The sequence below is a fragment of the Odocoileus virginianus genome, chromosome 34, assembly GCF_023699985.2.
Source record: "Odocoileus virginianus isolate 20LAN1187 ecotype Illinois chromosome 34, Ovbor_1.2, whole genome shotgun sequence".
NCBI lineage: Eukaryota > Metazoa > Chordata > Mammalia > Artiodactyla > Cervidae > Odocoileus > Odocoileus virginianus.
Window position 1 is genome coordinate 16797328 of NC_069707.1, and position 22931 is coordinate 16820258.

Genomic DNA, 22931 nt, shown 5'->3' on the forward strand with positions numbered 1-22931 from the left:
TTGGCTGGTGGAGGACTGATGAGGGTCCCATGTTTCCAGAAAGGCCATTCCAGAGGCACAGAGGTGACTGTGAAGCTCATTCTTGGTTTACTCCCTGGTGGTAAAGAGATGTTAGAATGTGGGTGGGAGAGTGCAGCCTCTAAGAGGCTGTCTGATGGGCTGATGAGCTACAAGTGAATTACCCAGAAGCAGGACAATGTGGAAGAGGAAGGAACTAGCTGCATCCTTGGGGACAGACAGAAGTCTTCTTTGAAGAGATGTAATGGTGAAGTGGACTGGAGTGTGGCTGGGAGGAGGCAGGGGGCGTGGGACAGCGTGATCACTTTGTAGATCTACACCTGCAGGTTAGAGACCAAGGAAGCGGTCTCCTCTGGCTTCCTGTCTGTCTTTCAAAGGAGAACACCATTCCCTCAGAACACCTGAGGGAACTGTCTTTTAAATAAATGAAATGAATGAAACATGATGATGCAGGCTCTGCCTATCTGTCCAATCTTGGGTTCCAGTTCCCCCCTCATCCTTTCAGCCCCAGCAACCTTCACGACCCTCAGTTCCTCCTGTGCTGCAAGCTGCTTCAAGTTATGCCCTCTCTGCCTGGCTGCCTTCTACTTATCCAGCAAGACTCAAGTGTCACCTCCTCCAGGAAGCCTCAGGCACATGACTTCGAGCCGTCCACTGATGTTCGTAGGTGCTAGAACCCAAGGGCCATGTGCCTGCCTCTCCCCTTAGACTGTATTCCTGACAGCACAGTCTATGCTGTTTCCCCATTGGTTCTTGCTCCCGCCGTTACACATGGCTCAGAGTGGTGCCTGTTTGGCTGAATGAGACATGATTCATAAATGAACACACCTCCCCAAAGAAGCAACGAATAAAACTTGAACACGAGCTCCACAACAATAGCAATTTTTGTTCTATTCCCCGATGGTTCCCGAGTGCTGAGAAAAGGATCCATCTCATAACAGGCACTCCAAAATAATAATAATAATAATAATAAAGCGTTTTTAAATAAATTAATAAGGAAGAAACATTTCTGGAAGTGGTGCAGAAGTGGTGATTTACAGATTTTTTTTGCAACGTCAAAAGATTTCCAAGGTCTTCTCTTGAGGATAAAGGTTGCTCTCATGAGAGACCTGCTTTTTCACCTGGAAACAGATTTCATGGCATCAGCTTCCTTAGCTGGTTCATGTGCATTAGAAATATTTTTAGTAGCTCACGTATTAAGCAGTTTGAAGTGACCCTGAAACCCAAGTCTTCTGACATCTGAGGGCCATGTAGGGCACATCAGTTTCTACAGTGGTCAGAGTTCCTGGGCTTCTTTGCATCTTAACCTTTCTTGGGTTGATCTCTACAGACTCTGCACTCTCAGGTTCTGGAGCTCATGACACAAGGAGAGAAGAAAGCTGGTATGTAACTCCCTGCTTCCATTGCAGCAGGCATATTTTATTTCCCAGGCTGGAGAGAGTGGAGCTGGGAGGATACACAGTTTCACAATAAGCTGCCAGTGGCCAGGCAGGCAGGTAATTAATATATCCCCTGGTCTGCGGGTGGGAGTAGGCAGGAAGCATATGAACCACATCACTGTAATGGATGTTACAGTTCTCTTCAAAGGTCATCCTGAGGTTGAAACACACTTTGCAGTAGTATCTACCTTTATAAATGAAAGACGCAGGAATTCATAGGAGTGGTGACAGATACAACTATATGGAACACCTTTCTACATTATTCCATAGATGCTACTAATCCCTAATCATCAATAAAGGTGAGTATATATATCAGTGTTACCTTCCCCAGTAAATACTACTTAACAGTGGGGTGGTGTGCAGGGGATGGAATACAAGCAAGTATAAGACATTTTATCTCCTTATCCTGGAGAAACTTTCTGTGTAGGAAGGGAGCAGGACACAGTGGTGATGGTGGAATGCGGAGAGGGATAAAACAGAGAGCATGACAACCCTTGTATAGGCATTCAGCAGAAACAAGGTGGTTTAAGGAATTTTTGGAGTCAGAAATGCATTAGAAAATCATTATGTGCCTTGATGTAGCATAGACATTTGACGGGCAACTCTGGAGTCAGATGACCTGGATTCAAATCAGTGATATGTCAGTAAATTCATAACAACTACCCTTTCCCAAAAAACAAAGACCTGATTTATAGCATCTGCAGATTTCCAAGATGTGAATATTCCTACCACAGCCAAATTCAAGCCACCATCTTGATGTCAACGGAAATAGTAATTAGTTGAAAATTTCCTGAAAATGTAAGAGTTGCTCAGAGCCAGGCCAACCCAGCTTCAGCACACCACCGACTGAAACCCGGGCTCTGCCTCTTACTAGTTGCATAAACTCAAGCAAGCTACTTAACTTCTGTAGCCCTTAGCATCTCATCTGTGAAATGGGCATAATAATTGTCTTAGAGGGATGCTGGAAAGATTATATGAGATCATTCATGTGTGTCCTCCCTTTCTGGACAAGCATGAAATTGAACTAGGATGTCATAATAAGTAGCCTGGTGAGCAATGGATTGGAAAAGTTTAGGAAATGACCATCATTTCCAGGCTTTCTAATTTTGTTCCAGAACTTAATGTACACCCTTACTTCCCAGGTGGTGCTAGTGGTAAATAACCCACCTGCCAATGCAGGAGACATAAGAGATGTGGGTTCGATTCCTCTGTCAGGAAGATCCTCTGGAGAAGGAAACCCACTCCAGAATTCTTGCCTGAAAAACCCCCATGGACAGAGGAGCCTGGTGGGCTACAGTCCATAGGGTCGCAAAGAATCTGACACAACTGAAGTCAGTTAGCACTGCATTGTGCTACTTTCCAGACTCTCCTGTATTGCATTGTTCATGATTGTTGTTGTTATTTATGTTATTTAGTCGCTAAGTGGTTTCCAACTTTTTTGCAACCCCATGGACTGTAGCCTGCCAGGCTCCTCTGTCCATGGGGTTTCCCAGGCAAGAATATTGGAGTGGGTTGCCTTTTTCTTCTTCAGGGGATCTTCCTGACCCAGGGATCAAATTCTCATCTCCTGCATTGGCAGGAGGATTCTTTATCACTGAGCCACCTAGAAAGCCCATTCGTGACATTCTATTTTCTAAATTAACTTTCTCTGATAAATATCCAATATGGCTTAGCCTTTCACAGCATCATAATGATGACAACTCCATGTGGTGCTTCCAACCTTAATGCTCCAGTCCTAACTATGTAAATGAGTGGATGAGATGAGATAGCCTTCTTTTCTGCCTTAAAAAGTGCAATGATAAATTAAAGTCTGTTTCCCCACCCCCCCTCTCTTTTCTCAACTCCCTGGAACCCCATGTTAAAGGGCCCTGAGGACAAATCCTGTTCTTACGTTTAGCTTCCACCCTGCTAAGTGTTTTCTTTTTGCTTTGTTTGTAGCCTCTTCTAATTTACCAGTGATGGTTTGTTCCTAAGTCAAGTACCCTGGAAGATATTTAATCACTTCTTTGCACAATCTTGGCATCTGCAAAATGAGACTAATAAGGCTATCTTAGAAAATGGCACAGTTTTGGAAGACTAAAGACTTAATGAGAAGCTTTGAATTTCTCCAAAGAAAAGCCTTTTGACAACTTGGTGTTAATTCAGCCCTTGATGTAAAATCATTCACTTTGACTGGATTTTAAAATTCTCCATGCGAAATGTGGTTTTGTAAATAAATACAGATTTTACTCTGGCAGAAGCCTGACTTCCACGAATAACATTTAGAGAGAATTGTTGGAGGTATCTTAGCTGAAATATTAAAACTGACACCGGATGAAAAGTGAAAACCAAAGTAGTCTTCAGGCATAAGAGTAGGAAACAAATAATGCCTTTCTCCAATTTAGAAGAGCTTTCTCACGAGGAAGAAACATTTCTGAAAATTAAATTTTGCTGGATTATTAATAATATTTTTATTTACTTATCAATAAGCAAGTGCTATATACCTCAAGATTAAAAGAACTATTTGTTAAAGCAGCTAAACCTAGCAGAAGTGTTTCTTTTTGCAGCTGATAGTAAAATATTAGTCTAATTAAACTGGTGTAACTTAATTTCATCAGCTATAATACAGAGGTGAACTCCAAGATCTGCTGTGCCCTGGGAATTGCCCTTAGGTCTGCAGAGACAATGACTCAGTTGATAACAACTAAGCATCCATTTTATCTAGGAAAAAAACCCAAGGTAATCATCAGTTGTGGCCTGGAGGCAACTGAGGGGTTGTACATAAAATACAGATGTGCACATTTATATGAAGGAAAAAACTTGAGAAGAAATGGGTTGCCATTTTCTACTCCAGGGGATTTTCCCTACCCAGGGATCGAATCCATGTCTCTTGCATCTCTTGCACTGACAGGCAGATTCTTTACCACTAGTGCCACCTGGGAAAACCAATATACTGACATGATCATATATTTATCAAACTGTGAATCAATCAAGATACTCATTTAGTCATTTATTCAACAAGTAATCTTTGAGCACTTACTATGTGCCAGACCCTGTTCTTTTTAATCAAAGAAAAACTGTCTTTTTAGGGACAGAAGAAATGTTGGTGAGAAGACAGCTAAGTTCCTGCCCATATGCAGTAAATTTGATTAAATCCTTCCTACATGATGCGCTCCAGGGAAGCAAAAAGTGGAATGTATACAAGGCAGGGAAGATGATATGTGCCCATCAGGAGCCAGGATAACTGACAGTCAGGCTTGGAAAGGACAGAGGAAACAAGTAGAGAGTGACAAAAGACTTGTTACTCAGGTTGTCACATCTGGGGTTTGCACACAAAGATACAAGGCATATCCTCATGTATGATATTAGAGCCTCTCTGGTGGCTCAGAAGGCAAAGAATATGCCTGCAGTGCAGGAGATCTGGGTTTGATTCCTGGGTCAAGAAGATCCCCTGGAGAAGGGAATGGTAACCCACTGCAGTATTCTTGCCTGGAGAATTCCTAGGACAGAGGAGCCTGGTGGGCTACAGTCCATGGGGTCATGAGGAGTTGGACCCGACTGAGCCACTAATAACTTTCACTTTCAATGTGTGATATTAGTGATCCGAATTTAACGAGGCGGGCAGCTGGAAATGACAAAGTTAAAGTCTCACATGCATATTTAAGTCAAAACAATTCAAGTGAGGGGTTTATTTGCTGACTTCAGCTTAATTTCCCAAAGTGAAATAGACACAACAATTAATCAGCAAGCCTGCTGATCACACAAGGATAAGAGTGAGTATGGCAGGAGATACAGTGTCACTCAAGTTCCCCGCAGTGCTTCTCAGGTTCAAAACTTCAACAAGGAGCATCATCTATCCCAGTGTCCACAGTCAAAGCTCTTCTCAAGGATCCTGGCTTATTTGTCTCCATATTTATATTTAAATGAATGAATTGGAAACTGCTCAAAGTACAGAATCCCAGTCAAAGACGCCTCACCTTCCTACCGTCAGGTGTGGTCAGGGGCTTTTCAAAAGCCTTTCTGGTCCTCTAGTAGCATTCCCACAAGAAGTCAAAAAAGACTGATTGACATGTGGCCTTGTGGACAGATATGGGCCAGACTCAGCCAAAGCCGATCTTAATCTGGCAACATTCAGTTTCACATTTGTTCATATCTTAAAGCAAAGTAAAACGTGAACCTAGTACTACCTTCAGCCTCTACTTGTTTTTCATCGTTCTTTTGTATTGCAAACTTGTGAAGGATGAATTCTTTCTGCATTTATTATAATTTATTAAATGTGGTCACAGAGAAGCTGACTGCCAGGAAAACCACACCCGTTGGGAAAGAAACAAGATCATATCCAACCCAGAGACCTCCAGAAAGGACTCCAACACTAACTTTACCATGAGTAGGAGGCTCTCTTTCACAAATCTGGGTGAAACAGGCTGTTGAGAAGGCAGTTGCTCAGAGGTTGGTAAGTTAATAGTGGGATCTAAGTTACATGCAGGCGATGGTGGAGAGTTAAGGAAATATTCTGTCTTTTTTCCTTGAGTTTTTGGTCATTAGACATTGAGATTTCTGCTGCTTATATTCTGCCTGAAATGAAATCCCCAAAAGTCTGGGTTTTAAAAATCATGGCCTACACAACAATCAGAGCAGAAAAAGAAATAAAAGGAATCCAGATAGGAAAAGAAGTGAAACTCTCACTGTTTGCAGATGACACGATCCTCTACATAGAAAACCCTAAAGACTCTACCAAAAAATTACTAGAGCTAATCAATGAATACAGTAAAATTGCAGGATATAAAATTAACACACAGAAATCCCTTGCATTCCTATACACTAACAAAGAGAAAACAGAAAGAGAAATTAAGGAAACAATACCATTCACCATTGCAACAAAAAGAATAAAATACTTAGGAGTATATCTACCTAAAGAAACAAAAGACCTTTACATAGAAAACTATAAAACACTGATGAAAGAAATCAAAGAGGACACAAATAGATGGAGAAATATACCGTGTTCATGGATTGGAAGAATCAATATTGTGAAAATGACTATACTACCCAAAGCAATCTATAGATTCAATGCAATCCCTATCAAGCTACCAATGGTATTCTTCACAGAACAAGAACAAATAATTTCACAATTTGTATGGAAATACAAAAAACCTCGAATAGCCAATCTTGAGGAAGAAGAATGGAACTGGAGGAATCAATCTGCCTGACTTCAGTCTCTACTACAAAGCCACAGTCATCAAGACAGTATGGTACTGGCACAAAGACAGAAATATAGATCAATAGAACAAAATAGAAAGTCCAGAGATAAATCCACATACATATGGACACCTAATCTTTGACAAAGGAGACAAGAATATACAATGGAAAAAAGACAACCTCTTTAACAACTGGTGCTGGGAAAACTGGTCAACCACTTATAAAAGGATGAAACTAGAACACACTCTAACACCATACACAAAAATAAACTCAAAATGGACTAAAAATCTAAATGTAAGACCAGAAACTATAAAACTCCTAGAGGAGAACATAGGCAAAACACTCTCCGATATAAATCACAGCAGGATCCTCTATGACCCACCTTCCAGAATACTGGAAATAAAAGCAAAAATAAACAAACGGGATGTAATTAAACTTAAAAGCTTTTGCACAACAAAGGAAACTGTAAGCAAGGTGAAAAGACAGCCTTCAGAATGGGAGAAAATAATAGCAAATGAAGAAACAGACAAAGGATTAATCTCAAAAATATACAAGCAACTCCTCCAGCTCAATTCCAGAAAAATAAATGACCCAATCAAAAAATGGGCCAAAGATCTAAACAGACATTTCTCTAAAGAAGACATACAGATGGCTAACAAATACATGAAAAGATGCTCAACATCACTCATTATCAGAGAAATGAAAATCAAAATCTCAATGAGGTACCATTACACGCCAGTCAGAATGGCTGCTATCCAAAAGTCTACAAGCAATAAATGCTGGAGAGGGTGTGGAGAAAAGGGAACCCTCTTACACTGTTAGTAGGAATGCAAACTAGTATAGCCACTATGGAGAAGAGTGTGGAAATTCCTTAAAAAACTGGAAATAGAACTGCCATATGGCCCAGTAATCCCACTCCTGGGCATACACACCAAGGAAACCAGATCTGAAAGAGACACGTGCACCCCAATGTTCATCACAGCACTGTTTATGATAGCCAGGACATGGAAAAGCCTAGATGCCCATCAGCAGACGAATGGATAAGGAACCTATGGTACATATACACTATGGAATATTACTCAGCCATTAAAAAGAATTCATTTGAATCAGTTCTAATGAGATGGATGAAACTGGAGCCCATTATACAGAGTGAAGTAAGCCAGAAAGATAAAGACCAATACAGTATACTAATGCATATGTATGGAATTTAAAAAGATGGTAATGATAACCCTATATGCAAACAGAAAAAGAGACACAGATGTACAGAACAGACTTTTGGACTCTATGGGAGAAGGTGAGGCTGTGATGTTCTGAGAGAATAGCATTGAAACAAGTATACTGTCAAGAGTGAAACAGGTCACCAGCCCAGGCTGGATGCATGAGACAAGTGCTCAGGGCTGGTGCACTGGGAAGACCCAGAGGGATGGGATCGGGAGGGAGGTAAGAGGGGGGATCAGGATGGGGAACACATGTAAATCCATGGCTGATTCATGTCAATGTATGGAAAAAACCACTACAATATTGTAAAGTAATTAGCCTCCAACTAATAAAAATAAATGGAAAAAAATAAATTAATTAAAAGCAAAAAAAAAAAAAAATTATGGCCTAGTAGAAAAAACACAAAAATAAATAAAAGTAGACAATTAATGATTTAATTTTACTTCACTTATTTGGTTCCCATAAGAAACTGATTCTTATCACCATTATATTTAACAGTACTCTAGAGACACTAACAAAAACAACTGGATAAGATTTATAAAATTGAGAAAAAGAAAGAAAACATGATCATTGTTAGCTGGGGATATAATGTTAGCTGGTGAACTGGAAAGAATTGCCTGAAAATCTATCTACCAATAGTAAGAGAACTGAGCAAGTTGGTTGGAGTTTAAAATAATACATAGACTTTAATAACAGTAATGATAATATGCAACAGTAGCAGCAACAACAAAAAAGATAAAATACCAAGAAATAAACTTAAGAACTGTGCAAGATTTAAATGAAGAGAGTTTTAAAGCACTCTCACGGGATATAACAGATGTTTGAACAAACGGAAAAGGCAAAATACATTCTCACATAATAAGACTCAACATAAAGATGTGAATTCTCCCTGTGGTAGTCTAAAACTTAATGTAAACCTGATAAATGATGGTAAGGTTTTCTGAGGATATATGTGGGGAGAAGGGAGCTGAACAAGCTGATTTTAAAGTTCTTTAGACAAATCAACAAAGACAAAAGAGCTAGGACATTTGGGGAAAAGGTTAATGAAAAGTGATTAGACGTTATCAAATAATAAAATATTTATCATATAATAGTTATTGTATATAACATTAATTATATTAGTCATATTATTGTGTATTATACAATAAGATGCCTGTTATATAATTACATGCTAGTTTACACACAAACGCATATACACACATACGGTATGTAATTGTATGTTACTATACTTAAAGACAGAGACCAATGGAACAAAATAAAAAGACAAAATATTGATCTCTCCTAAAATAAAAATTTATTATATATTGTAAACATGTCACTTTAGGCTAGTGTGAAGAAACAAATAATTATATAAATGTCGTTGAGATAATCTGTAAACCATCTGGGGAAAAAGATTTTGAACTGATACGTTACACTTGATAGCAGGATAAATTTGGGATGGGCCAAAGATTTTAAATTAAACAGTAAGAATTACAACCAAAACCCTGGAAGACACCATGGAGAATTGTTTTAACAGCTTCAAAGAGAAGAAGATCTTTCTAAGTTTAACACATCTTAGAAGCAGCATTTTGCATCACGTCATTTAATTCGTGGCTCAAGAAGCTTGGTGAGTCCTGCCTTCTATGATGAATTCGCAAGTCCTTTCTGCAGCTTTCAAAACTTTGAATAATTTGATCCTCTCCTTCCAGTCTTATTGGTTTCCTAAATGAAACAAATGGTAATCAAACCATGCTTCTCACATCCTGTTTCCAAAACTGGCTCATTCTCACTTCCATTTTTCCTGTGTTATTCATTGGTTAACCTATCCTTTGTCTCTCGGTTTGTGATGCTTTTTTTCATCGAAGTTTTTTTATTGAGATAATTGTAGATTCACAAGTAGTCATCATGATGCTTTTTGACTAATAATTATGATAATGTAACAAAATCAATGACTAACATTATGCCTAGGGAGAGAAAGACACAAAAGCATTTTAAGCAGGCGAAGCTTGACGTCAGATATACATAGTGTACTGACATTATGACTGTGGGTTGGCAGATGACCGGGAGCCAGGCGGCCCAGCTATGAGGCCATTGTAGATATTTGGGTCGAACATGAAGAGGACTTTGTTAATGATGGGGAATGATCTGAGCACAGTCAAGGAGGAAGAACTGATAGTCTTAGCAGACTCAGACTCTGCTTAGCAAACTTAGACTCTGCTAAGACTTAGACTCAGTCTTCCACTGTCTCCCGGAATTTGCTGGGATCCCTGTCTGAATTCTAACAACCTTCACCCAAACCCTTGTCTCAGGCTCTGCATTCAGGAGGATTCCAGGTTAAGTTGCTGGCTAATTGCATATGGGTTGAGGGGTTTGGGGAAAGAGAAAGCAGGCAGGGATGACTCCTGAGTTTCTTGAACCCAGAGAGGGCTATCACTCACTAATAAGAGAATATAAGAGGAGATGGGTTTCTTTGTATGTGGTAGAGGTAGAAAGTAGGAGTGGATGTTCATCTTGCCACTGCTATTCCCATCACAGGGCCTGATACCTTGTAGGTGTTCAAGATATATTTAAGATGCACATGCAAGTGGAGAGAAGAGGTAAACATTGATGCTCTGTCCACATTTGGATCTGTTATTAAGTGTATACTGAAAGTTGGGCTGGATGTCTGCCAGGTTGCTGCTGAGATGAAGAGGAGATCATGTCATACCATCTATGAGAATTACATTTTAGTTAAACATATAAGATATATACAAATGTGAAACAATTTGAAGGCTTTAGAAGCAACATATACTAGCAAGTGAAATACACTATTTATATTAGCAATTAAAAAATACATATAATTCACATGGAGTAATAATTTCCTGGAGAAATAAAGATTAGCAGTAATCAGGGTTGACTGAGGCTAATCTTATGTTTTGTTTTGGCTTTTTTGGGGGCCATGCCAGGTGGCTTGAGGGGTCTCGGTTTCTCAACCAGGGTCTGAACCTGTGTCACGGTAGTGCAAGTCCAGACATCCTAACCACAAGACCACCAGGAAACTCCCTATTGTTTCTGTTTAGATCACTTTTCTTAATCTCACAGGTTTTTACTCACTAGTACTGGGTCATATATGGAATGCCATAACCATAGTGAGATTTCATTGTCAACAAAGTTTCCACCACCTCTTATTGAACTTGATAATTTCTTTTATACATCTGCTGGTTTTCTTAACAAGTCTCATCCAAGAGGTTAGTTTTTTTTAAAAAACTAGCAGTGAGTGTTTAAAACTCTGCAGAGTGGTGAAGGGGCAGCAGTATGATTGAAAAGTCATACTGGTATAACCTTCCTCTTCAGTGCAAAAAAAAAAAAAAAAAATGAGTATAGAAACACCTAGCTGAATGTTGATACAATTGCATTGTATTTTTTCCTTGTAATCTGAAAAACAGAGTTGGAGCCAATTGATGGAAGCCATTTAAGAAATTGAAAAGTAATCGCAAACAACATTGGGTAGTTGTGACTTTCAGTTCTGTATCAGTTGAATTTTTGTGCTCTTTTCCCTGTGTACGTGGTGGTTCTATTTTTCTCCAATAAAACTTTTTATTAAAAAAAAAAAAAAAAGCTTTGTCTTGAAATCAAGCAGGATTTGGTTAAAATTCTTTCATTTATTCAGGAATATCTGCATGGATGTAGGGTCAGAGAAAAAGTGGTCTGTGCCTAGAGGTTGCATGACATTACAGCCAGTGGATCCCCCCACCTGGCTCATATATTCCTGGTTGTCTTCTTAGATAATGGAAATGTCACGTGGGATAAAATCAAACTTCCTATCATACTCCTGACAAACCATACATACTGAGGTCATTTCTCCCCTGCCTGAGACACTGATGAGTCAATCATAAAAGGGAACCACAGTGGATTGTTCAGTGTGCTCTGCAGAACTTAAGCCAAGACCATCACAATTTCCAGGCTTGACTATTTATTCTATAACTTTTCCAGGCTTCTCAATGTTTTAATATTATGAGGTGAGTTTGACCTCTCAGTTGCATTTCAGGACATCGGGCATCTATAGTACCATTTCTATTGAAGATGGCCCAGAAGCTCCAAGGTACTTAGCATGTTTTGGTCTTCCCTTCCCTCAGTACCCATTCCGTTGTTTCTTTTTAAGACTATGCTGGTCCTGACATCTACATTGTGTCCCTTGCTTTGGGAAGAGTCTTCCGACATGGTGCCATATAGACTGCCATTCTCTCTGCTTAGTTTCTATCGTCCTTACAGCCAGAGACATTTAGCCTTGTCCTTCAATTTCCAGCCATTAGAGGGCAAGGCTGCTGCAGCTAACACATTTTAAGCCTTGTTTTGAGAGAGACTGAGTGAAGCAAGCGTTTCTCCAATTACACACTATCTAATTCAATTTACATTTTTTAGAAAAACTGCCAGCTATTTCATGTTAATATTGACATTTTCATAAGTACTTGCAATGAGAATTCAAGCTGAGATTCCAATAGATCTCTTAGATGTTTTACACTTACTTTTCCTGTCTTCAGATTTTGCAAAATATTTTTGAGAACACATTTAGAGGTCATTCTGCCTTTGGGGAATTTATGCTGTGTATGTAAAAGAGTTTTGTAGGAAAAAAATATTACAATTTGGCAAAGCAAATTGAGGACAACTACAAAGGTGTGCCAGGTTCTGAAAAACAAGTATTAGGCTATGAAATTCAAAATTCTAACACTGATAAACTGTCATTAGTTTTTCACTTTATATAAACCTTCACCCCATAACTTTTTTGAGTAGCAAGCTCCCTGGCTGCGTTTTAAACAGTATTTTAAAGAACATTTCCCGACTGCATTTAAAGTGTAGCCCTATTCACTCACATCTTTAAATTTAACATGTATATGTATTTGTACAAACTGGCCTGCATTTGAAGAGTGACACATATCTCTTTAGAAAAATGGTAATGGATTCCAAATGACTCCACTGACCAAACAAAAAGATGTTCTCACGTTAAAATATTTTGTTCATCAAAGTACTTATTCTCTGTTTTATTGCCTAAAGCATGCTTCCTGAAGTGAGATCTTAAATGTACAGTATAATACACTCTTTGGTTTCTATATAATAAACATTACTTACTTCAATTTAAAAGAAAGCTTGACTTAAGACCCATACAGAGTATACATAAATACAAAATATCTAATACTATGCCATCAAACTCCTATAGTGTCATATATTTGCACATACCAATTAAAAGTCCAACAAATAAAAAAAATTCCTGAGAGGAAGGTAAATAGAGCTTTTTTAAAATATGCAATGGATACAGAAAGTAAGCTTCTAGAAGATATTCAGGAGATGTATCTGTCAGTAAAACTAACTTCTGCTAATACAGCCAAGAATGGATATGCTGTTATTTCTCAGTAATTACTTTTCAGCCTTAGCTACATGTTGCATCACTTCTGGAGCTTTTAAAAAATCCCAGAACCCAGACTGCACCCTTGACCGATTAAACCAGAATCTTTGGGCGTGGGACCCAGGCAACAGGAGTTTTAAAAGCCTCCCAGATGATTCCAGTGAGCGATCAGGCTGAGAGCCACCACCTTCATAAATCTAAGCCACCCGTCCCAGCAGGGGTGCAGGCCTGAGCCCCCAGTGAGGGGGCAGCTGCAGCTGGTGGCTGACTCACAGTGAGGGGCGGGGGTCTGGAGCAGATGAGCTCAGCTGACAGGTGGCCAGTGGGATGCACCTGGCTATGCTCTGGTAGCTCGGGTTTGGTGCTCCTGATGGGAGCTTCCATTGAGCAAGCAGGTCAGGCAAACTTGATTTGGCAGCCTCCTCAGGGACATCTGGTGAATCGTTTCTCAGTCCCAAAGCTAAATCCTAAACCCTAAACTCGAAACCCACTGCTCCAGCCAAGCTGGGCGGCTGACCATAGCGCAAGCCTCAGGCTCTTGGGCTTTGGCACAAACACTCTGCTCCTGCAGTCCTCCTGACCTTATCCCTGCTGGAATCTGAATCTGTCCCCATATCTGAGCTCCCACCTTGTCTAGGAAGCTTCCCCCAGTGAGCCCAGCTCTCACTGATTTCTTTCTTCTCCTGAATTCTCAGGCTGAAGTGTCTGCAGCGTTCTTTTGCTAATTAATCATGCCCCAGCCAATGACAGTTCCTCAAGTTTCGGTCTTCTGTTGCCAACCAGGCAGTCAGCAAATGGAAGGACAGTGAGGTGCTCCCCACCGTAAACGCTCCCCTATCTCCATCCCTGCCCCCACCTAGAGCTGCTCCTTATGCATGGTTCTCGCTCTGTAAATACTTGCTTCTTGACTGTTTATCTCCCACTTGATCACTGCAGCAGCCTCAGATTAACTGGAGCCCTTCTGTACACTGTATATTGAAGTTAAAGTCATTTTTTTCCAAAATGTAAATCTTAGGATCCCATGTAAACATGCTCCCCCTCCCCCCAGGCCTGCTTTAAATCCTTTAGAGTCTCCCCAGTCCTCTTGAAGAGGGCCTGGGAGGTTCTGTGGGGTCCAACCTCTGCCTGCCCACCCTGCAGGATTCAGCTCTTTCCTTTCTCCCTCAGTTCACCCTGCTGTAGCCTCCCTGGTACTTCCCCTGTGTTCACTTTGTTCCCCTCTGCCACAGGCCCTTTGCATGTGCTGTTCCCGATGCCCAGATGTTCCTCCTTCTCTTTCCCTTCACATCTTAGTTCCACCATCACTCCTCTGACCTCTAGACTTGCCAATTATGTCCAGACAGTGGCACATTTCTCTGTGTTGTAAAATGTGAGCCAGTTACATTTCACATGAATTTATGTGGTTTGGGAATTAATACCTGCCTCCCTTGGAGGACTCTGAGCTCTATGAGGACAGACATAGGGTCTATTTTTGCTCAGCATTTTATTTCCAGTTCTGATTATTATGCTCATCACACAGAAAGCACTAACTCATTAATAAATGAATGAATGAAGAATGAGTGGATGGATGGATGGATGAGTCACTAGTAGAAGTAAAAATAAAATGTATGACTGGCCCCTTGGTTCTGCAGACCAGAGACAGGGAAGCCCTAGCTTGGCGTCACTGCGTGGCTGCATGCCACAGTGGAGAGCAGATGTCCCACCGGTGGCTGGGACAAGCCAGGTTTCAGAATGCCTGTCATGCTCACAACCTCTCCACAGTTCCCACAGTCACAGCTGTGGTGGGCAGGACAATAGACCCAAAGAGGTCCACACCTTAATTCCTGGGACCTGTGAATATGGCACCTTATACAGAAAAAAAAAAATGGTTCTGCAGATGTGATTAAGGTTACAGTCCTTGAGATGGGGAGATGATTCTAGACTGTCTGGATGAGCCCAGTGGATTCACAAAATTCCTTAAAAATGGAGAACCCTTCTCAGGTGGGTTAGAGAAATGAGATAGGAAAAGAAGGGGGAGAAATGTGAACCAGCATTTCTGATCTTCCAGTTCTGTAGGTCAAAGTCTGGACACAGGTCCCACTGGACTAAACTCAAGGTATTGGCAAAGCTGATTCATTTTTGGAGGTTTGAGAGGAAGACTCATTTCCTTGTTCATTTGGGTGGTTGAGAGAATCCATGTCCTTTGGATACAGACTGAGATCCCACTGTCTTGCTGCTGGTCAGATGTGTGCTATTCTCATTTTCTAAAGGCTTCTTTGCTCCTTAAACCATGGTCCTCTTCTTTCATCTTCCAAGAAACCGGTGGTGGGTTGAGTCTCAGGGATACTCCAGGTATTGCTAAACCACAGAGCTCGTCTTTGGTTCTCTAAACACCTGCGACCCCTGCTTTCAACAAACCTCTGGAGGAATGGATGTCAGAGACATCTCTCTCCAGGGCAGCACCTTCATCCTCTGTGTGGCTCAGCGTGTCAGAGCCTGTCGCCCCGCACACCTCTCCTCCCCACCCTCCGGGGTAAGAACGCACCGCTCTGGGGACTTTACAAGCACTTGCCTACACCAGCTTAGATTTCCAAGTAAACAAACATGGGACAAATGGGTGCCAGCAGGCTGGGATCAAAACGTGTCTCCAGCTGTTGGGAACACAGAGAAGCAGTTTCCTTAGAAACGGATTCCCAGGAGAAGGGGTCTAGTGGGGCCATCTGAGAGCTCAGCAGAAGCGGACCTGATGGTTCAGGACACGGCCCAGGGTAGCCTGAGCCGCAGGAGGGCAACAGCAGCCGCTGGCTCCCCAGAGGAGAAAACACCCCCATCTGCCCTGTTTTATAGGAAATGAGTGGTCTCTGGAAGCCACTGACAGAGCCAGGGGTGTGAAAGGATTAATTCCAAAATGTGTTTTGGAAAGTTTTAGCTCGCAGGGCACTTCTCTGTAGAATATTCAGTTTATTTTCTTTGAGAAGCCTGTGAAACAGACAAGGTAACATGTTCCCATTGTACAGATGAGAAGAGTAAGGTTCACAGAGGCTAAATCCATTGGCTTGAGTCACCCAGCTGGGGCAGCAGAGAACAGAAGCTAAGTACACCATGTCCTGGGCCGCTTGCTCAGCCCACAGTCATAGGCCAAATCTAAACTAGATGGAGACAAACAGCATGACTTTCTTACCTTCGAAGCTTTGGAAAATACAGATATTTACTGAAATACGTAAAAAGCAGATGATCCAAATCGCTTATTCATTTTCTTCCTTTAAGAAGAATGATGCTTGAGGGATGAAGGGACAGCCTGAGGTTTCATTCCCAGGACAGACTCAGCCAGTCAGGACTGAGTGGAAATTTCCAGAAACGAGTATTTCATAGATACACTTCCAAAGCTAGGGGTGCTCAGAGTCCAAAGCTTTCAAGCAGATTAAAACGCATAGCTTTCTGAAAACCTTTGCTGATGCTGGCCCATGTTCAGGCTTCTCTAGAATCCAACATGATTCACTGAATTCTTTATGAATTAAGAAGCTGTAAATTACACATCTTTTCTTTTAAACATGCATTACTTTCCACGCTTTACAGCCAAGACGAATAAACAGCATCACAGAGGCAGTTCTCTCCCTGGGAAAATGCCTTTCCTCTCTTTCTGCTCTACAAATGGTGGATCACCTAGGGAAGGGTCATCTGGTGAAGTTGCAGGAAATTTGGGCAAAGAGTTCAACTGGACATTTTTGTTGTTGTCTGAAAATGCCAAGTGGTATCTCTGCAGAAGTGTTCACCATGAACCTTTCTCAGGCCACGTTTTAGGCAAACAACAAGCAAAAAAAAATAAAATAAAATCACACACGTATAACTGACAGAGTGGAAATGGCAGCTGTTTTCAGGGAAATTTGGGGACTGGAGAAGGGAGTGGCTTCCAGGGAACAAGACGCTCTCCCTTGCTTGTAAATCACAACAGTTGCTCTTCATCAGCAGACATTCCTTCTCCTTAACTGCATTCTGGGTGCCAGGTATTTCCTTGCCCTGGAAATAAAGCAGCCTGGACTCCGGCTGGACAAAAGTCTCAAGCCCTGGCACACGTCCACGTGTGCCTACACTCAGATCCGCCCCACCTCCCGAGCCTAAAACCAAGAAAGGACGCAGCCACCGCTGCAATGGTGAGCCGAGTGCCTGGCTCTGGACAGAGGGAAACGAGCCCCAGAGAACTGTCTTTTCATAGCATGGCTGCTAGACGCTGAATCTGTACCCATTCTAGCAATAATTTATTGTAAAATCATTTTCTGATAAATAAATGAAGATTTTTCTGAGAGAAGTAGAAACTTTTAGAAAACTTGTTTTCAGAAAATATGGAAAATAGCTCTAAGACGCTTGAGTATTTGGAAAAAAAATTGTTATAACACCTATGTCTTTGTGAAGATGCGTCAGATGAAATGATTTTTCTCAAAAACCATGGGACCTGGCCCACTCGTCTTCTCCCTTTTATCATCCAGGAAGTAAAACATAAGGTCCCAGTGATCCAACAAGACAGGTATGGAGTCAGGAGGCTTGGCTTCTACGCTGGACTGGACACCTAGCCCATCACTAGACCCAGGCCCCGTTCTGCATCCCAGAGAAGAGAGGCTCCTCACGACGGACCTTCAGGAACCCTACGATCCATGTGCATATTTCCATTTTCTTCCCAACCAGCTGGCATCACAGATGATAATATTTCAGCCCCCAAGCCCCCACCGTCTCTCAGCTGTATGCTAAGCAGCTCTGCAAGGCCCACAGCCAGGAGCAGAACTGCCTTATTTTTGGCAACTGGATAAAGCAAAGGGCTTTGGAGAGAGCACTGGGGTCTGGAATCAAGTGGGGACACCAGTGGCCCTGTCTCAGGCCAGCGCCCGTGACTCCGTGTGTGAGCAGCGAGAAGCCTTGCCGCTCAGTCCCCGAGGGGGTGGCTGCCCTGTCTGCCCACTTGGGCTTGCCGGCCTCCCCTCTCGGGCCCTCATCCCCAGGCAGGGCCTCGCTGAGGGGACCCAGCCTCCTCACAGCTGCCCTGCACCCCAGCGAGACACAAACAACACCCTCTTTTGAGTGAAACAACTGACCACCCAGGCTTGCCAAAATGAGGACAGGCTCTGAAAGGGGACAGTTTTATTCCAAGGGTCTAATGGGATCGAGGAGAGGGAATAAAAAGTTTCAGCTATTAAAAAAAAAAAAAAAAAGGCAATACACTGGCTTCTTCCAAATAAACAAACCATCCTTTGAACAAGAGAACGGCCTCCTAATGGGGTCAGACTGGAGCTGGATCATGAAGGAGTCACATGTCCCGGGCCCTCCCCGCTCTCTGCTCCCCGATTCTCCCTCTGCTGTTTTGGGGGAGCCCAGGGCTCTTCCGCTGGGGCCCAGCCAAGGAATGAGCCAAGCTCATCCGACATGGGCCCTTCTCAGGACACAGTGATTTACGTGTGGAATGGGGGTCCCTGCGAATCTCTGAGGGTAGAATTCCAGGCAGGGAATTTCCCCAGAATCTCTCATATCATAAAGGCCCTTCAAAAATGCAAGACTTATCTCCATTACCAGCTTTCAAAATTTTATGGGCTTAAAAAAAAAGCTGAAGCTCCAATAGTTTGGCCACCTGATGTAAAGAGCTGACTCATTGGAAAATATTCTGATGCTGGGAAACATTGAAGGCAGGGGGAGAAGGGGGCAACAGGGGATGACATGGTTGGATGGCATCTTGACTCAATGGACATAAGTTCGAGCAAACTCCGGGAGACAGTGAAGGTCAGGGAAGCCTGATGTGCTGCAGTCCATGGGGTCACAAAGAGTCAGACCCAACTTAGCCACTGAACAACAACAACTAATTCAGCCACTCTTCTGAATACCAGGGACAGAGATGGAACTCTGATCTTATCTTGTTCTCAAAGATCTTACTGGCTGTTGGGAGGAGAGGACAAATGTGAAGATATTATATCACCCAGAGAAATGACATAACCAGCAGTTGGTGGGAGCACTGAAGAATATTAGAACATCCATGTACAGTTGTGTAGGTTGTGCACTGCACAACTGTAAGGTCTCTCTCCCACAGACCCTATTTTCAATCAAATCCCCTGGAAACTTTGAGTGTGAGGATGCTTGTGAGACTTCAGAACAAGAACCGAAGCTTCAGACAGATATAAGTCTAGAACAGGAGGGAGGAGTCCTGACTCCCAGAAAAAGGGAGAGAATTGCTGAGGGTGTTTGTGGGCTTGTGAGATGATGCAACCCCTGCTGGGAGGCAGGCTCAGCTTTCTAGAGGAGATTCAGGAGAAAGAATCACTGATTAAGATGTGTATAGTTTGTGACAGGGCTTAATCTCCAAAATATACAAACACTTCATACAACTGAACAACAGAAAAACAAACAACCAAATAGAAAAATGAGCAGAAGACCTAAATAGACATTTCTCCACAGAAGAAATACAAAAGGCCAATAGGCACATGAAAAGATGCACAATATTAATAATTATTGGGGGTGGTGGTTTAGTTGCTAAGTTGAGTCCAATTCTTTGTGATCCCATGGACTATAGCCCACCAGGCTCCTCTGTCCATGGGATTTCCCAGGAAAGAACACTGGAGTGGGTTGTCATTTCCTTCTCCAAGAGATCTTCCCAACCCAGGGATCAAACCCAGGTCTCCTGAATTGCAGGTGGATTCTTTACTGACTGAGCCACCGGGGAATCACTAATTATTAGAGAATTGCAAATCAAAACTACAATGAGGTACCACGTCACATCAGTCAGAATGGCCATCATTAAAAAGTCTACAAATAACAGATGCTGGAGAGGGTGTGGAGGAAAGGGAACCATTCTAGTATTGGTGGGAATGTTGTTTGGTAAGTTGGTGCATCCACAATGGAAGACACTATGGAGGTTTCTCAGAAAACTAAAAAGAGCATTATCATATGATTCAGCAATCCCACTCCTGAGCATATATTCAGACAAAACTCTAATCCAAAAAGATACATGCACCCCTCTGTTCATAGCAGCACTATTCACAATAGCCAAAACATGGATACAACCTGAATGTGGATCGACAGAGAAATAGATAAAGAAGATGTGATAATAGAATACTACTCAGCCATAAGAAGAATGAAATAATGCCATTTGCTGCAACATGGCTAGAACTAGAGATTACGAAACTAAGTGAAGTAAGTCAGAAAGAGAAAGACAAATACCATATGATAACCACTTATGTGTTATTTAAAATTTGACACAAATGAACCTATCTGTGAAAGAGAAACAGACTCACAGACATAGAGAACAAATTTGTAGTTGCCAAAAGGGAAGGAGGTGGGGGAGGGATGGAATGGGAGGTTAGCAGATGTAAGCTATTATATATAGAGAGGATAAACAACAAGGTCCTACTGTATGGTACAGAGAACTATATTCAGTATCCAATGATAAACCACAGGGGAAAAGAATATCAAAAAAGAATGTATAAATATATGTGTGTGTAATGAATCACTTTGCTATACAGCAGAAATTAACACAACATTGTAAATCAACTATACTTCAAAAAAAAAAAAAAAAGGTGGGCATGATTTGGAGCTATTCATTTTACTTCTCAATTCAAAGTTATAACAGCGACTCACAGGGCCTTATATGGTGCGTGGTCTCTAAGACTTACCTCTCCAAATTCACCTCCTGCCGCTTCCCTGCCCCCACCTCTCACTCTATACTAGCCACCCCCCTCTTCCCTGCTGATTTCTGAATGACACACACAAGTGCCCACTCCAAGCTTTCGCTCCAGTTCCCCTCTCTACTTGGGGCGGCGTTCTCCCAGCCAACTGCGGGGTCAACTCTATCTCTCATTCTAATCATTGCTGACATGTCAGATCCAATGCCTCCCCTGATCTGCTTATTAACATCGCAGCCGATTCCCTGCCCACCACCACCCTCTGCCCACATGATGGATCCCTGGGACTGCCCCTTCACTTTCCCTGATCACTTTTCACCTTCTGGTAGACTATGAATTTACTTCTTACCTACATTAATGTTTGAAGAGTAGGATTCATAAAACTTGTTTTCAAATCTTTGGTTTTTTGGCATAAGACTATGATGGACTCAAGTGATAGAGACTAACTTGGTTCTCACTAGTATCGGATTGAACCAGAAACTTTGCAAGATATTTTGATTACAAGGAATATGCTCTATGTTTTCAAAAAACATAACAGGCTAATCGGGTCCAATACAAACAATAAAGACATTATTCCTCTAGTTAAGTGGTTCTATACTCTGAATATGTACTAATCATTATAAAAACTATGTGCTTGTCATAATAAAAAATATAGAGCCATATTCATAACATATAAAGGAAAAGATAAGAAGAGTTTTTGCCATCATAATGGAAAGAGAAAAAAAGTAAAAGCTACTTTAAAAATATATCATCAGAATACTTTCCTGAAGCATTAGGTAGTTGAAAAAATGCTGAATGGCCAATAAAAAGCCTTTGTTTCTAGTCTCGGCCCATCTATAACTAGCTGTGTAGCATTCGATAAGACTTCTGTGCATCTCAGTTTTCTCAACTCTAACTGCAGATTTTAAGACTTGAAAGTGATATTGTTGAAAAATGCTCCATCCTCCAACCACATACTGTCCTTATGCCTTTTAAAATCAAATGAGGAAAGAGAACTTGTGCTGGAACTGTAACTAACACTACTCTTTAGCTCAAGGATGCTTCTGTGCACACACCAGTGGTGGGCATGGCCTCTGTGTTGCAGGCCAGCAGTGGAGGCAGATTTGCACTGAGCCATCCACACATTCTTCTCTCTTTTCTGGGCCTGAGAGCCCAGGATGGTCCGAGTGAACCCAAGAGGCTCCTGCAGACACAGAGGCTAGGGTTTCAACCTCTTTAACACCAGGCTCTAAGCCCTCAGCAAGCATTTGTCAATCTAAGTCACAAACTAGTGGGAAACACATCTTTTATTCTGGAGTGACGATAAGATGCACTACTTTCATCTGTTACCAACTCCAAGCTGTGGAAGCAACTCTTGCTATCAAAATCAACATCCCTTTGACATTGAGGGTCCCAAAATAAGGTCCAGAAAAACCAACAAATTTCACTGAGATGCCTGATTCTCTTGCGCTGTGGTGGAAAGAACCTTGGACTTGGAGTAAGAGGACCTGGAAACAGTCAGTCATGGTTGTGCTCACATTCTTTTGGAATCTTAGGGTCCTCATCTCAAAGTACCCCTCCCTCATGGAGTTGTCGTGGGATGAGGTGTGAGTAAGTACTCTGTGACCTTTTAAGAGAAATCCCCAAATGTACCAAAACAATAGTGCTGGTCAGGATTCCCTGGGAAAGACTGTTTCTTCTCCAGGACCTGAAATTAACACTAAAGAAAAACTGAGGAAAACACGATTAGAAAGTCATTTGAGAAAATGTTTGGATCTGAATGATCTGGAAAATTAATTTTTCACTGGCAAAAACCTGCTTCCTGAAGTGGTGCCCTCATCACATGGAGCTCAAGGACCAGATGACCCCGACGGGGGTGGGGGACCACATATTTGAGGCAACAAGACTCACCAGGTAGCGCTCCTCCTGCCTCATGCTGGGGGTGCGAATCATGTGATTCTGTTCTCCTCGCCAGTCTCCAAACCGACGGAAAAAATAGTTGGATAAAAACCGGTTGACGGGATCTCTGATGATGTTGATGTAGACAGGCTGGTCTCCTCCAAACCTAAGATGCACACAAACATGGAGCTGGTCACAAACCATCCTTTC

At 41.9% G+C, this 22931-nt stretch overlaps 1 protein-coding gene across 2 annotated transcripts in view; it reads right to left on the reverse strand.

Moving 5' to 3' along the window:
• Positions 1-22931, reverse strand: part of UST (uronyl 2-sulfotransferase) — a 304142-nt gene that overhangs the window by 71336 nt on the left and 209875 nt on the right. For both annotated transcript variants that reach the window (XM_070461568.1, XM_070461569.1), the window contains exon 5: positions 22734-22887. In XM_070461568.1, coding sequence (XP_070317669.1) covers positions 22734-22887 — 154 coding nt within the window. The remainder of the gene's footprint in view (positions 1-22733; positions 22888-22931) is intronic.